The 15932-nt window shown below is 34.8% G+C and overlaps 3 protein-coding genes across 3 annotated transcripts; 1 reads left to right on the top strand and 2 right to left on the bottom strand.

Moving 5' to 3' along the window:
* Nucleotides 1-200: 200 nt before the first annotated feature.
* Nucleotides 201-1287, bottom strand: LOC9321325 (protein PLANT CADMIUM RESISTANCE 7). Its single transcript, XM_021033873.1, has 4 exons — nucleotides 1096-1287; nucleotides 909-980; nucleotides 539-751; nucleotides 201-435 (listed from the first exon to the last, which is right to left on the bottom strand). The coding sequence occupies exons 1-4, from the start codon at nucleotides 1148-1150 to the stop codon at nucleotides 374-376; spliced, it is 402 nt and encodes a 133-aa protein (XP_020889532.1). The 5' UTR covers nucleotides 1151-1287; the 3' UTR covers nucleotides 201-373.
* Nucleotides 1288-1920: 633 nt separating this feature from the next.
* On the top strand, nucleotides 1921-7054 carry LOC9321326 (protein CASP). Its single transcript, XM_021032734.1, has 19 exons — nucleotides 1921-2215; nucleotides 2664-2774; nucleotides 2912-3090; nucleotides 3173-3322; nucleotides 3559-3647; nucleotides 3744-3853; nucleotides 4018-4112; nucleotides 4218-4273; nucleotides 4384-4549; nucleotides 4672-4764; nucleotides 4891-5019; nucleotides 5144-5263; nucleotides 5372-5452; nucleotides 5851-5958; nucleotides 6057-6200; nucleotides 6291-6392; nucleotides 6491-6570; nucleotides 6645-6737; nucleotides 6823-7054. Exons 1-19 carry the CDS (start codon nucleotides 2116-2118, stop codon nucleotides 6881-6883), a joined length of 2067 nt encoding a protein of 688 aa, XP_020888393.1. The 5' UTR covers nucleotides 1921-2115; the 3' UTR covers nucleotides 6884-7054.
* A 6953-nt stretch (nucleotides 7055-14007) lies between these two features.
* On the bottom strand, nucleotides 14008-15911 carry LOC9321327 (protein ASPARTIC PROTEASE IN GUARD CELL 1). Its single transcript, XM_002885215.2, has one exon. The coding sequence runs from the start codon at nucleotides 15715-15717 to the stop codon at nucleotides 14215-14217; it is 1503 nt and encodes a 500-aa protein (XP_002885261.1). The 5' UTR covers nucleotides 15718-15911; the 3' UTR covers nucleotides 14008-14214.
* Nucleotides 15912-15932: the final 21 nt, after the last annotated feature.

Below are 15932 nucleotides of genomic sequence, written 5' to 3' on the forward strand. Positions count from 1 at the left end.
ATTATTGATATAATGATAATTGATAATGGTAAACATGATTTATGCACTAATGGGTATTGTTTAATTTGCTTGGTCAGAACTCAGAACTTGAATGACCTTGACTTGCGCAAATAGTTGACGTTTTAGATACAGCTTATTTTGTACCAAAGCTAGACACCAAATTTATCGAATAAGGGGAAAAATAAGCCCTCTTGGATGTAAAAATTTGCGATCTTCCAATTCTTTTATTTTCATTTATCAAAATAAACAATATTGATAAAATTTGAAAATAGTTTAAACTAATGTGCTCAATATAAAAACTACACTTAAAAGTGCTGTTTTTGTGAACCCCTAGTTTAATTTAAATCATATTGAAAATCATTTATCTTTTAAATCAACCCATCATCTGCTGACTCATAGGAGGAGCCATCGTCCGTTGCATGTTTCCATTCCATCCTATCACATAAAAATAATAAAAGTTAAATCAAATAATTAACCAACATATCATGAAAGACGCTAATTTCCATAGAAATTGAGTCCACAAAACAATGTAAATTACCAAGAGAGGGGTCAAGACCACGGGTTTTGAGTTCACGGTATTCTTGGCAAAGAGCACAACATTCACAAAAGCAGTGAGTGAGGCAATCCGAAGCTGGAGACTCCGGTAACCCAAATTTGCTTCGGATCTTGGTCCGGTAAGTACATGAGAACAAGCAAGGCAAGCCGACCACAAAACATATCAGCCCGTAAAAAACCCCACAACTCCCACAACCTACATTACATTACATATACGACGTTACATGAATTCAGATACACACATGCATGTTTAGATATGTATACAAATACAAATGCAATTAAAAGGACATATATGAATGTATATGACTTGAAGAAAAATAATATATATATATATATGAATGTATATGACTTACCGAACCTTCCTTCATCGGCAATATTCGCGATCCGTCCGAAAGTGACGCACGGGCAGAAACATGTGAGGCAAGCTTATCCAACGCAAACCAAAAGTAAGAAATTTAATCATTATACAATCCTGAAAATATATTTATATATGTATAAATATTAAAGGACACTTGATTAATTTTATATAGAATTTCTAACCATTTTCGCTGTCTTCCATGCAGCTGAAAAGACCAGAAGTCCATTGCTTTTCCATTGTAAAGTAGATTTTTTGTTGATCGATCTGTTGATCTGCTAAGAGATCGTAAATTTTGAAGATAAAATTTTGTTGTGAGATGCTTTAAGAATGGAGGATGGGTATATATATAGTTGATGGTGTCGCTTCGAGAGACCTACAAATGTTTAATTTTTAGTACATTGCACTTTCGGAAAAATCATAAAAGTTGAAAAAAGACTTTGAAGTTTGAACATAGAGAAAGATTCTTCACCCCTTAAAACTAGTACGTTGCACTTTTTGTTAAAATGAGGAAATGTTTTGAAAAATGATTTTTGTTTAAGGAAGGTGAGAGATATTAGGAATTGTGAGAGATTTTAGTCTAATTTGAATTATATGTAAACGCGTTTTTGGATTGGTTTAATACACACATATATTGTATATACAAGATACAAAGAATTTAATTTTATGTATAAAAAAATTAAATAAATTATGAATAAAAAAAGAAAGATATATCCTAAAAATGCAAAAGTAATTAAACAAAGGAAAAGATTATGCTATATTATTAAACTGTCTAACCAGTGAAATAGATTAGATTTAAAATTGAAAATTTCATTAATTAATAACAGTCAATTAGTCATAACGAAATTTGACAAATGTTTTTCAACTTAAATTCAATAAACATGAATATATTAAACTAAATGATAATGGGCCTATGAATGGCCCATTAGTTATTCTAGATCTTTTGGTTAGATATTGAAGCCTGGTTAGGACCACACTGATTACAACAAAAGCAGGAACATTTAGTAACAAATTACTATTTTACCACCAAAACTCCAATGTAACTATCGGCAGATGAGATCCGATCGAAGTAGTAAAAACATCAACAAAATTCTTTAAATTCATTAATCGACTCGAAGAAGAAAAGAAATCACTTATCCCAGAAACTTTCTTCGTATTGATTGTGTTTTTCGGAGAAACGAGATCGGGATCGGAATACGAGTACAATGGAGGTTTTGCAAGATGGATCGGAGAGAGATAAAACTCCTCCTCCTTCCTCTTCGTCTTCTTCGTCTCCCATTCCTGTCGTCACCAATTTTTGGAAAGGTTTGTTTCATATTCATGTCTACCTATCTATTCGTTTGCTTCGAGTCACGCGAAGCTGAGGATGAGCTTGTTTTTGTAGTCAGGGGAAGTTCGTGTTTAGGTTTATTTTGGATTCCGCTGAAGTAGTAAGCTTAAATCAAATTAGAGACGTGATGAGATTCTCACTGGATGTTCGTGATATTGCATTGGTAGTTTAATGCGATCGGATTGAGAAATTTCAGTTGATTGCTCTTAAAAGTTATCAACTCATTTTTTTAGTTTTTGAGCAAGTACTGATATCTTGTTTCATCTCGATTCTCCGGCTTTTGTATTTGTTACTTATACGAAATCAATTTCAGTTAGAGAACTGTTTTCGTGGTTGCCAGCTGTTTATCAGGTTTGATAGACATCATTGAAGAAATCTATTCCCGAATGATTCATTCACATGTCTTTAAACTACTTGTTGCAGAATTTGATTTGGAGAAGGAGAAAAGCCTGCTTGACGAGCAAGGGCTTAAAATAGCTGAAAATCAAGAAAACAGCCAAAAGAATCGGCGGAAGCTTGCAGAGAGCACTCGAGGTACTTTTTTTGTTTCACCTTTTATATTGCTTATCACTTCAACTTTTTTTCATAAGGGGCCTCGATAGTTCCAGCGAAGCACGAGTAAGATAATAGTAGATGTTAACATATTATTTGGTTTATCTTGGTAACAACAGACTTCAAGAAAGCTTCCCCTGAGGACAAACTTAGTATGTTTAATTCCCTCCTCAAGGGATATCAAGAAGAAGTAGATAATATTACCAAGAGGGCCAAGTTTGGGGAGAATGCTTTCCTAAATATCTATCAGAAACTCTATGAAGCACCAGATCCGTTTCCTGCTCTTGCTTCTATTGCTGTAATTATCTACTTATATAATGTCAACATAATAGAAACCTAAAGTTCTTTAGCCTGAGAACTAACTAATTTCTGTATTCCAGGACCAAGATCGTAAATTATCTGAAGTGGAATCTGAGAATCGGAAAATGAAAGTTGAACTTGAGGAATTTAGGACAGAAGCCACTCATCTGAAAAATCAGCAGGCCACAATAAGAAGGCTAGAAGAACGGAACCGCCAGCTTGAGCAACAGGTCAGCTTGCTTTTAGCCTCTTGTTCTAATTGATATAGGGACAAAACTACATGAATGTAGTAGTCTCTAAAGCACATCTTCCTTAAATATTTTGAGACTATAACCTATTCTAGGAGGTCAAATGCAAATTAACTTTAGCCATATAGACGAGTTATGTAGTGATGCTATTTTAAGATCTTGTAACGGATAACTGTCGAAGATTAACAGTGATATTGTGTTGTTGTATTTGGATTCAGATGGAAGAAAAAATCAAGGAAGTTGTTGAGATCAAGCAACGAAATCTGGCTGAGGAAAACCAGAAAACGATGGAGCTTTTAAAGGATAGGTACAAGATTTTTTTCTTTTCTGATTTTCTGAATGCTTTGTGTGTTTAGGGAGTTTTCGAGCCAGCACCAACCTTTCCTTATTCACTGTTATACAGGGAGCAAGCTTTGCAAGATCAGTTAAGGCAAGCGAAAGACAGCGTCTCCACTATGCAAAAATTGCATGAGCTAGCGCAGAGCCAACTTTTTGAAATCCGTGCTCAATCAGGTTGTGCATTGAGCCTTAATATGGTGACTCATGTGCTTCATTAATTGGGTTGTCTCCCTTACATTACTAGTCATCCATAGTTTTTCAATTTTCATTTCACTTTTTATTCATTCGAAGTTCCTTCTTCTCTTGTTAATATACGTCACCTTTATCTAAAACATCAGACGAAGAGACCGCGGCGAAGCAATCTGAAGTTAGTCTATTGATGGATGAAGTGGAGCGTGCTCAAACCCGGCTCCTTACTCTTGAGAGGGAAAAGGTCTTTTATATCATGCTCTCTTGGATAGCATGTTTGAATTAAGGGAATGCCTTAAGAGAAACCGCCGTGTTTAGCTCCCTAATTTTGTTTATTGGTTTGTAACAGGGACATCTGCGTTCTCAGTTGCAAACAGCTAATGAAGATACTGATAACAAGAAAAGGTGAGGTGACATGACACTTATGCGTCTATATAACAAGGAACATAATTTCAAATACCTCTTATCTAAGCTTTTGCTTTGTTTTGATTTTTTGTTGTGCTCTTTCACTGCAGTGATAATGTTGATTCAAATAGTATGCTGGAGAACTCTTTAACTGCAAAAGAGAAGATTATTTCGGAGCTTAATATGGAGATTCACAATGTTGAGACAGCTTTAGCAAATGAGCGAGAAAGTCATGTTGCTGAAATAAAGAAATTGAATTCTTTGCTCAATAAAAAGGTGAAATTTTGTGCTATGTTTTGTCTTTTATGCTGAGAATTTTTATTTTGTTTTGAAAGTCAGTTTCCTATCGCTTCCATGTCTAATGTTAGCCTACCGTCATTTTATTGGTATTAAACCAGGATACTGTCATTGAAGAGATGAAGAAAGAGCTTCGAGAAAGACCATCAGCAAAATTAGTTGATGATCTGCGCAAAAAAGTGAAAATTCTGCAGGTATACATCATTTGGAGTGATTTTTGGTGCTTTTACTTCTAATTGACTTCTTGCCACAGATCCATCCTTTGTTCTTTCTGGTAACGCTATTATCGTGTATAGTGTAATGTCATTGTTACATATTAGGCTGTAGGTTACAATTCAATTGAGGCTGAAGACTGGGATGCTGCTACCACTGGTGAAGAGATGAGCAAAATGGAGTCGCTTCTTCTTGATAAAAACAGAAAAATGGAACATGAGGTCACTCAGTTAAAGGTACATAATTTCTACGGAATGAACCCTAACCATCTGTAATTCTGTCTTTTCGTTACTCTTTCCCTTTCCAATGAACATACACTAGTCAAAGTCACTGGTAGATTAATACCGCTTCTTCTCCCAGGTTCAACTTTCTGAGAAAACTTCCTTGCTTGAGAAGGCTGAAGCCAAGGGAGAAGAACTGACAGCTAAGGTTAATGAACAACAAAGACTGATACAGAAGTTGGAGGATGATATTTTGAAGGTACGTAAGAGTGTTTAGTTACCATTTTAAGGTAACTGTGCTACTAAAAAGGAGAAACCAGATAAAAGTCTTTGATTATACTGAAAACCTTATTTACTTGTTACACAGGGTTACAGTTCAAAAGAGCGAAAAGGTGCTCTATTTGACGAGTGGGAGTTCTCAGAAGCAGGTGTGGCTGAGCAGTCTGAGGTACTTCTATCTGACCTATGCATAGATGAGTCATAATTTTCTCATGCAATGCTCTTGAAGCTGAGAAAATTCCCTAAAAGTAAAGAGAGGGGATTGAATCGTTCAGAATTAAGATCTAAATAAACAGTAACATATAGCTTTAAGTTCTCAACTAGATAATCTAAACGGTCTAACTTGTATGCTCACTCTGCCTTCTATTTATGGTGTGAATGAAAATACTGCCAGGAATTGTGGTACATGTATATTACCATGATCGAAAATTATTTTCAAAGCAAACTGTCTCTGAAGTTCGTTGCCAATACATTAGAAAGTATTTCCATGATATTGTATATACCTCACAACTAATAGACTTATCACTAACTACTGCTCTTTGTCATTTTTTTGTTTCCTTTTATTAGCCTATGGATCAGAAACATATTCCATCAGATCAAGATCAAAGTTCAATGCTAAAAGTCATCTGCAGCCAAAGAGATCGGTTCCGAGCACGATTACGGGAAACAGAAGAGGTACAGTAGTACATATAAATGATCCTCTTCCCTCCGTCTTCTCTATCTCTAGTTAGATTTATTTGAACTGAATATTATGTGCTCTCTTAACATTGCAGGAAATAAGGCGATTAAAAGAGAAGATAGGATTTCTCACAGACGAATTGGAGAAGACCAAAGCTGACAACGTCAAACTCTATGGGAAAATCCGTTATGTCCAAGACTATAACCACGATAAAGTTGTTTCCCGAGGATCGAAAAAGGTACTTATTTTCTACATTACATTTCCCTTGAACCTTTTCTGTCTAGTGCTCGGGTTTTTTTCCATGGTTGATATTGTTTTCCAATCTCAGTATGTGGAAGATCTTGAAAGTGGATTCAGCTCGGATGTCGAATCAAAATACAAGAAAATTTACGAAGATGACATCAACCCTTTTGCAGCATTCTCGAAAAAGGTTTTAAAAAAAAAAAACATTCTCCTATCATCAACACAAGCCTTAGATTTCTTTCTTATTCGACTTTTACATATGCAACTATTTTTTGTGTTTAATAGGAAAGAGAGCAACGGATCAAAGATTTGGGAATCAGAGATCGGATTACGCTAAGCAGTGGTCGCTTCCTTCTAGGAAACAAGTAATCCTCTCACTCTTAAGATCAATCATATTCAAATTCGATAAGTTATTCAATTCCACGATTGGATCTTTCAGATACGCAAGGACATTTGCTTTCTTTTACACAATAGGATTGCACGTACTTGTCTTCACTTGTCTCTACCGTATGTCTGCTTACAGCTATCTCAGGTAAACACACCAATTATTATCTTTGGTTATAAGTCCATTATGTGATTGATTTTATTTAATTTCTTCTTCTCATTTTTTTGGTTAGCCATGGAGCAGAGGAGACTCTGATGACAGAAGCAACCACAAACCTCCCTCACGGTCTTTAAGCTCTCACCCTAGGGACTTAATTCGTTTTTGGTAGTTATGTTTTTTCTTGTCCTTATAGTGTTGTTTCACTGGGCAATTTTAAAACGGTTGAACTATCATATCTTTTGTACAGAGGGATCCGAATCACTCAATACATATATAAAGCCACAGAAAAAGCTTTCTTAGAAAAATTGCAGAAATCTCAAAGGCGATAATCGTCAAAATAATCTCCCACGAGAGCATTATATACTATATTACATAACATTCATACGGATTGACTTTGAGATCTGGTTTACCATTAAACATAGTTAACAACCTTAATGATAACAAAGCCGACAGGATTGTTTGCTATTCAAGTACAAGAAAATATATTATGAAAGTCTTTACTTCATATCTGTTAGGCAACTACACCTACGTCGCTGGGTCACTGGCTTTGAATGCTTGCTTGACAATCGATGGGATGGTAAGGTAAGCGCTTTTATCAGGAAGGCCGGAGCCAAGAGGCCTTATTTTCCAGAACAGGCCATGATCAAGAGTTTTCGATCCAACCGTACCGAAAAAGGGGATGGTTAGGAAACATCCTGATATGTGTCTGAGAGAAGGCGGCAACAGCTTCCGCAAAGGGAGGGAGGTTGCGAGCTGTGCTTTTGAGCTGGTAACTGAACTCATAGGTTGCACGCTTATCGGCGATACAGGTTGGTAATATACTCAATTACACATACATAAATTTTTTATAATAGATAAAAAAATTGGAATACAATTTTAAGTTTAGACTAGCTAGAATATAATTTTATTTGAACGCGTTTTAGTTCCAACCTTAATTATTTTGTCTCTCATTCATTCCATTAGTAAAATCGATGTTTACATGACATTACAACAGTAGGACGTTACATAAGGCCACAAGGGTAGGTGTTGTTGGTCTAATTCTAGCAACTTTTGTCAAAATATCAGTTTGAGCATTGGCTTTCTTATTCTTTTTTACATACAAAAATTTAGGATGTCTTCCCTATATGAGTTTTTCAAGCAGATTTAGTTTCTGAAAGAGGTCAGTCAGTATGTAAGAATCACTGAAAAAACAAACATGTGAGTATAAGCGATATGTCAGGCTTCGAAAAGTAGCCGTCAAACTTCGGCTTCTATAGATTATGAGAAATGTAGGCAATTAGGCATAAGGCATTGTTGAGTGTCCCCAAACTTGTGCATGGTCTTCTTCATTATCATATATAATTCATGCAAGAACAAAAGAGATATTCGGAGCAGTCCACGAAACGTCTATAAAGCAGAAATGTGAGGTTTTACATTGCTATCAAATAGACCAAAATTTTTGAATTTTGTTGATTACTAGTTGGTTGAAATTGAAATCAGTTTGCAAGAGTGACCTTCTTTGGGGACACTCTTTGGTAGTGTCCCATGGGTAAAACCAGTATATATATGAGTAATCTCCGCTTGTTTCAGGTCAGTGGAAAATTTAAAAAGTCTTCTTGATACTGATTGAGGTCAGTGCAAATTTCTGCTCCAAGTCTTGAAAAAATGGACAGAACACTTTGGACTGTAGAAGTCCCTCTATGAGGTTGAAGAGGTTGTCAACAAAGCACATGTGAATCAGTTTAGTTTCTTTACATCTGGGATAGTAGCCAAAATAGCTTATGTATATTTGCTTTATTTAAGAGCATAAGCATTGATAAACAACACATTTAGATGACAAAAAGAAATGGTTGTTGATTGAATAAAATCGGAAGAGAGTCATATTCTTGTTTTTTTTTTTATTTCCTTGCCACGCTTTTGCATCACATAATAAATTTGGTAATTAACTAGAGTGGAAATTCCTTATGTATGTCCTTAGAAGATCAATACATTCCTTATTTCCCAAAACCGCCACATAATAAAAGGAAACAAATTGGCGATAGAATGTATAGAAAAAAAGAATGTTATCCGATGAAACATATATAAATGGGAAAATCCCACAAAGATTCTTCTAATTCTTTATCAAATGGCATGCATGTGATGTACATACGAATGCGTATCTATAATATGTTTATATATCCGTAAGTATAATATGTGTGTGGTGTGGAAATTATAATTTGGGAGACCGAAAGAACAGAGAGAGTGATGTACACCACCACTTGGCGACCAGACTCTTTCGACGACTCTTCTCCATCCGTCAACTTAGGTCAACCGCCCAACAAGTATAGTCATTTAAGTTTGTTATATTACAATGTGTCCCTTATTATGTCCTTTCTTTCGTTTTCACTCTTAATGTTTTTTTAGCTTCAATAGTAAAACCACATGCTCTTTTCTTTGGCAGAAAAAAAGGTCCCCGAATTACTTGTCGTCACCCTTTCCATGAAAACAAGTTCATTCCTTCATGCATAAATGAGAACGGAATCATTGCATCGACCCTACAAAGGTGTGTGTCAGTGTGTCCATATATATATATATTTTTTTGTCATCCGAAATTAATGTATGTGTCCATATTTCGTTATCCATACATCAATATATACATATAACCTCCATTTTCGTGATTTTCCAAACTCGAACTAAATTTATGAAACGAAATTCACGATAGAGGAATCAATGTGAATAGAGTAAACTCTAATTTTAAAACATTTTCAAGAAAAATGTCACAAGTATCCAATGTAATGCGCATCTTGGAACTAGTAAGTAGAATTTAATGAATTTGCATTATTCTCTTTACAATAAATCAACTAAATAAACGCATTTAATGTCGCATACTCGTCTTGTCTTTATATGATCATAAGTTTTCCTACTAGTATAAGTTTTCTGCCTAGTTATGCATGCCCTGATTAAATATTAGTTTGTTAGTCTTTTTCAAAAAAAAAAACTATGTGTTTGTTAGTCATAACTTACACTCTTTCTGCTCTATAATGTATCTAAATCTCTATAATGTATCTAAATCTAAGATTTTATATATTTTTTAAATGTCGTTTCATGTTTTCATACAATTATTGAAATAGAATTTCACTTATATTTTTTAAAGAATTTTTTCAGTTTCATCAATTTTAAAAGGATTATAACATTAAGCAAATGATTTAATATATGTTCTACTGTGTGCGTGTGAACTTGGAAGAAGGTAAGTGTGGGAGACTGGAGAGCAATAGATGCACATAACATGAGTGGCCCATTTATATAGTGACTTCACTTACATTCATTTACTGATGAAACTCAACGTCTTCATTCAAATCCCAACGTTTTGAGTGCTTCAAAAATTTACTTCTACATGTCCCCACGGATACTATAATGAACGTCCTACTATAATTAGGAGTATAAATTTATTTGAAATAACCTACCAGTCGAATATACACAAGTTATCAAATCCAGTAATTGTCTTTTGCGACAAATATATCAACATCCTTATAACTATCTTATCGCTAAAACAATAATGCATAATCCAAACAACTTTTTATCAAAAACAAAATTCTCCATCGTTTCCACACACAAAAAAGTGTTGGATAGTTTTGCTTATATTTTCATTAACATGCATGTGATTTTAGATTTTAATGTAACTTTATTATATATTTGTAATTTCCCTATTCAGAATTATTAAAAACTATATAATATATAGCAGAATTAAAAAAAAATCATTTTTTTCTAAGAGTGTATGTATATGTTCTTTTTTTTGTATAAAATATGATAAAATGACATTTGTTAAAAAGGAGAATAATATACGTAAAATTATGTAGGCATGCACAGTTTCTTGTAAACAATAACGATAATGATTATATCTAAAATTATTGTGTTTTTTTACTGGAAATCCTTTATATATTAATTGAAAAGCATTTTTAAAAAATAACCTCATCATGTGTGATTAACAAAAATGTCATGCTGACGTGTCGTTCTCATAGAGTTTTTCAATCCATTTAATTAAAACCCAACATTTATTAAGATATTTATAGATTTTGTCATTAGTTTTAATTATATTTGTTTTTCTACTTAATTTATGTTTTGTATTTTACTCAATTAATTAAAACGAAAATACAATTAAATATGCAATTAAGATATAAAAATCTATACAAAATGGAGTACTTAATATTTTGTATATTGATTGATATACCAAAATATATATCATAAATTATGATAAATATAAACATTAATACATAAATGAAAATTTCACTAATCAATAATACACTATTGTTTATTTAATAATATAAAAATCGAACACTTTTAATATCATCAATATATTAAAATTGGTTAATAATCGTTTTGTTCCGCACATAGCGCAGATTGTTATCTAGTTATTGTGTTAATTAAAAGACTGATCAGTGTATGAGTGTATACATTATCTTGTAACAATGGATAATTCATAATTGCATGAATTAGTAGTATTATTATTCATTTAAATTGAAGTAATATTTGGCGTCATCTGCCTCAGCCCTCAGGTACACGTGGCCACAGTATCTACTATCTAATGTGAAACTGGTACTGTAATAAAAATGGAAGTTCGTCATCCGCGAGGCTACAGCGACACGTGTAATCTAACTATTGAGTTAAGATCCTGCCGACAACAAATTAGAGGAACAAATTAGAGTGGGGCCCACATGCGTAATGAGGACAACGAGGGAACGGTGCTCCTTTACTTTCCTGTCCTTTTAAAATCTAAACTACGACGCTTAAAATTCGTTAATACATCACTTCTATGCAATCAATAGTTGCTAATGCATCGCCATTATGCAATTATTCCAGAAGACTACACAAATCTTGTTTCATACAATAAAAACAAAACATGAAAATTCCAGGAAAACAGTACTCTAATGTTAATCAAGAATTTGAATAAAACATAAGTTTGGGAAAAATGTCATGTTATTATAATCTGTTATGTGAAGTAATGAAATCTCATGAAAAATTATTAACACCCTAAATTTCCTAGCTAGTCTTATATCGATTACCTCATTAGATTTTTTCATCGGTTTAACAATATCATCTTCATCATCTTCTTCTTTCTTTTTTTTTTTAGAAAACGATTCAACAATATCATCTAGAACATGTAATACGGATTTATTGTATTGAATCAGAGCATTCCACATTATTAATGAAAACTTAGAACAATATATTTGTCTTTCATTAGATTTCCTTTTTTTATGATTAAATTTCTTCCTTAATACACATTTTTAAAAGATATATATATATATATCACTTGTTTACCCCCGCGTTTATATCTTAAGAGGATAATTAGAGGTGTAAACAAAGTATCTAGTTTGCAATGGAAACAAAACTAATAGCAGCAAGAGGTGATGATCAAAACTCGTCCTAGCCGAAAATATATGGACCACAATATTCACCCTTATGCTCGCTCATAACTTGTCGGATATTTTTTGAAAAAGTCATGTGAACAAATTGTTGGTTAGATCAGTACTAGTCTCCAATCGAAAACCATCAATCAAATCACAGGGCTAGTTCATCCGAATTACTTGAGGACAAGCCAATCACAAGTGATCACACCGGATCCTGAGATCTTAAGCACCCAACCATGATCAAAGCTTATTCTTTCTTTCTATCTTTTTTTCGAACCTTGAATTGAACATGTGTTTAGACAATAATAATAGTTATTATTTGGTCACAACGCATGCAAAGAATGTTGATATTTGTTGGTATTTAACTATATATGTCGTATTATATGATTTTAGAAGATCTTAAAAGGAGTTTGGGAGATAGAAATAGCGTAGGCAGCATTCATATGGCATTGTCCAAAAGGAGCATAATGAGATCGGGGGGCCACTCTTGCATGTGATTCTTATTCTTCAATTACGTCACCTCTCATCACCCCCAACGCCACTATGTCCATTTTTAAATGTTAGTTTTTTGAGATATTGTTTTTTTATAATTCTTATAACTATTTTGGGATTTTGAGAAGAAGAATACTTTATACAATCAGAAGCACTAACTAATCAGTCATGATTTCAATTTCATATATAATTTATTTAGTTTTCGATTTGATAAAACTTCACGATTACAATAAAAGTTGGGATAGGATTGCTGATGGCAGATTAAATTCATAGTATTTGTGCGCAAAATCATATATTCTTTTAAATAATTTCCCATATGATTAAATCTCAACAGAAATGGCATTCTATGTTTCGCCACTACCAATATTCCACCGTCACCTTTTACGTTTGCGTCATGTAGCGTTAACTACGAAATGGCATTTTCTTGAAGTTGCTTAAAAGTTGTGAATTTCTTTGCCAATAATCCACATATAGCTAATTAAATACCACCGCAAGGTAGTGTATAGTATATAGTAGTGATCCGTATCATCATCTACATATAGCTATATTACAAAGAATAAGTGGAATATCCATAGAAAATGAATTAGAAAACGGTAAGAAAAAGAACCTATATGACGAAATTAATAACGGGCCAACTAACTGGCCCGTGACTATATATGCACATGCTTACTCGATAGTCGTTACAATGGCTAAGGGAAGTTAACCCTAAAAGTCCACCCTCGTCATTCGTTCCAAGACGTGGCTCCATGCATGCATATTTGCTTACGCACTTAATGACATAATAATTCGATCGTGTCATTTGTTATCAATAATCCGTGTCATTTGCAAATAAACGTGTTAGAAAACTTGGAAAACAAATTTGGTTAAAAACTTTATTATATACTTTCACAAAGAGTATCATACTTTTTATCAATATACTAAATAAAATTATTTCTCTTATTAATAGACTAAAGAAATAGAATTAAAAATGGATTCTTACATTTTTTGTGAAACAAAAATAAAATCTTAAAACGATATTTTTTTGAAACGGAGGAAATATATTTTTTTATACTATGTCGGACTATTGTAATCGGCAAATCCAGTGATTAAAATGATAATTCAAGTCGCTGACACAACCAAATATTTAGTATTTTTCAAAGGTGAGTGTGAGAAAGGCAAATTTTCTATCCTGGCTTTTCTTTTTTTACTACCCCAACTTAACTTTCACATTGATTTCCAGACAGCTGGTAATGCAGACTACAATTCAAAATATTGAAGAACAACATAGGGGCCACAACAACAGATACAAGTCTGTTTCTTTGAAGACTTTTCTTTAGTTACAAAAAGGCCCTTCTTTGTTGTAACTTCATACTTTATTGACTCTTCTTCTTCTCACAAACTACTAAACACTGAAAACTTCTTGCTGAGACAACAACATTTTCAAATTTATATAATAATTAATCAATCCTATTATTATTCGATAAAAAGACGAAAATAACTTATGATCAATTAAAGAAGATAAAAGAAAAATTCACACTTGAAGGTTTTTGTTTTTTCTTCTTGTTACCGTAGTTCCATAAAAAGTTTTACTGATATATCTGTAAAACTATTAATTTGTCTACTTTTCTTCTTTAGCACTTATTCCCTGACAATCCGATAATCTTATTCGCTAGATCGTAAGTGATACGTGTCCCTTGCTGCTGCACATTTCCGATGATCGACAACGACGACGACGTCGGAGCAAATGCGAAGCAGAACGTTCCGTTATCATCTACTGGGATCAGATAATTCTTCGCCGGCAAATCAAGCGACTTTCCTCCGGTGAAATGAAACGCAACCGTCGGTACTTTCACGGAGGAGAGAGACGAGAAATCGTAACACGTGTCGAACAGAGAGATGCTCGAAGTTCCTTTTTTGAGATTCGTGGTGAGTTTAAGAAACGCGTCACGTAGCGAGTTATAAGCCTGAGTCTGAAGACGAGTCACGGCGGTTCCACAATCCAAGATCACTCCTCCACTTCCCGAAGCGTCGACGTCGAAGATAGCATCAGGCATCATGACTTTTTGACCACCGACGCTGAATCCACTAAGTCCGACGTAGTAGAAAGTGTCGATCTTTTGGTTACGGAGAAGCGGCGCCGTCGCGTCTCCGCTACCGAGTTGGACCGAGTTGAAATCAAGACTCGACGATTTTCCCGAATCACGGTCGACGAGGCAGTACGAAAACGACGTCGCTTTCATTTGATTGGTTATCGATAAAGCTCCACCTCCTAAACCGAGTAAACCGGCTGCTCCGGTAAAGAGACCTTCGTTATCGTGGCCACAACCCAAAGCGACGTCGTTTATCTTACCGGAGTTACCAAACGTCACCGTATCGGTAGCAAGTTCACCGACGGTGAAAGATCCGTCGCCGTAACTAACTTGGTAGAGACATTTGTTTGAACGACAAGCGGAGGTTTCGAGAAGAGAGCACTGTGGAGCAGAACAAGTGAGTGATTTGTATGTGGAAGATGAAGTCGGGTTAAAAACCGGGTCGGATTGTTGGTAACAGTCGGAGCAAGGTTCACACTGGATCCAATTCACGTCGCTTCCGGTGTCGAGAACCAAGTACATCTCTTTCGCCGGAGTTCCGACTCCGATTCTTGAGAAATACTCGCCGCTTCCTTGGGAGACTCCGGAGACGACAGGTGTCGTTAGAGCCTCGGGTTGATATCGAGTATCTTCGTTGTTAACGGGTTTGAGATCGGATCTATCGATTCCTTCCACGGCGAAACGGATCTTTGCGGCGATTCCGGCGACTCGGGATGAGTCACGCTCGAGTCGACTCAGTACTAAGCTTTTGTAGTCTTTGTGCTGTGACGCGACGAGAGTGTCTCGAGAGTGAAGCTCTAGAGATAGTGGTGAAGATGAATTGAAGAAAACCGGGTCGGATATGGATTCGGGTTTGGTGGCGGTGAGTGAGGAACGAGTCGGGTCGAGTGAGAGGATAGTTTGTGTTTGCTGGAGAGATGAAACGACGTCGAGTACAGTCGTTTTAGTTGAAGTGGACAGAGAGCGAGAGGAAGCATCGGTCGCGGTGAGGAAAAGAGAGAGAGTGACGGTGGTGAGGAGAGAAAGAAATCGCGGGAAAGCCATTATTTCCGGCGAAGGTTGATATGAGTTAAGTGGAAGAGAAAAAGAGTAAGTAATGTTTTTAATTTATAGAGAGAAAAATAAATGTCGCGGAGAGAGTCACGCCAGAATTGCTGTGGTTATAAAAGCCACATCAATCAATTATTTATCATCTTGTTAAATATTTGGATTCACATTATCATCGATCGGTATAAAAACTTTACAAATATAAAGTTTAT

This window comes from Arabidopsis lyrata, assembly GCF_000004255.2.
Source record: "Arabidopsis lyrata subsp. lyrata unplaced genomic scaffold ARALYscaffold_3, whole genome shotgun sequence".
Lineage (NCBI taxonomy): Eukaryota > Viridiplantae > Streptophyta > Magnoliopsida > Brassicales > Brassicaceae > Arabidopsis > Arabidopsis lyrata.

What these genes read in the sequence shown, in the direction of transcription:
- LOC9321325 (XM_021033873.1), bottom strand. Translation starts at nt 1,150, where the DNA reads ATGGAAAAGCAATGGACTTCTGGTCTTTTCAGCTGCATGGAAGACAGC. An exon ending in CATGGAAGACAGCGAAAATG is followed by an intron (nt 981 to 1,095) that starts GTTAGAAATTCT and finishes GCGTTGGATAAG; the next exon opens with CTTGCCTCACATGTTTCTGC. An exon ending in TGCCGATGAAGGAAGGTTCG is followed by an intron (nt 752 to 908) that starts GTAAGTCATATA and finishes AATGTAATGTAG; the next exon opens with GTTGTGGGAGTTGTGGGGTT.
- LOC9321326 (XM_021032734.1), top strand. Translation starts at nt 2,116, where the DNA reads ATGGAGGTTTTGCAAGATGGATCGGAGAGAGATAAAACTCCTCCTCCT. An exon ending in TGAAATCCGTGCTCAATCAG is followed by an intron (nt 3,854 to 4,017) that starts GTTGTGCATTGA and finishes CTAAAACATCAG; the next exon opens with ACGAAGAGACCGCGGCGAAG. An exon ending in TGGAGGATGATATTTTGAAG is followed by an intron (nt 5,264 to 5,371) that starts GTACGTAAGAGT and finishes CTTGTTACACAG; the next exon opens with GGTTACAGTTCAAAAGAGCG.
- LOC9321327 (XM_002885215.2), bottom strand. Translation starts at nt 15,717, where the DNA reads ATGGCTTTCCCGCGATTTCTTTCTCTCCTCACCACCGTCACTCTCTCT.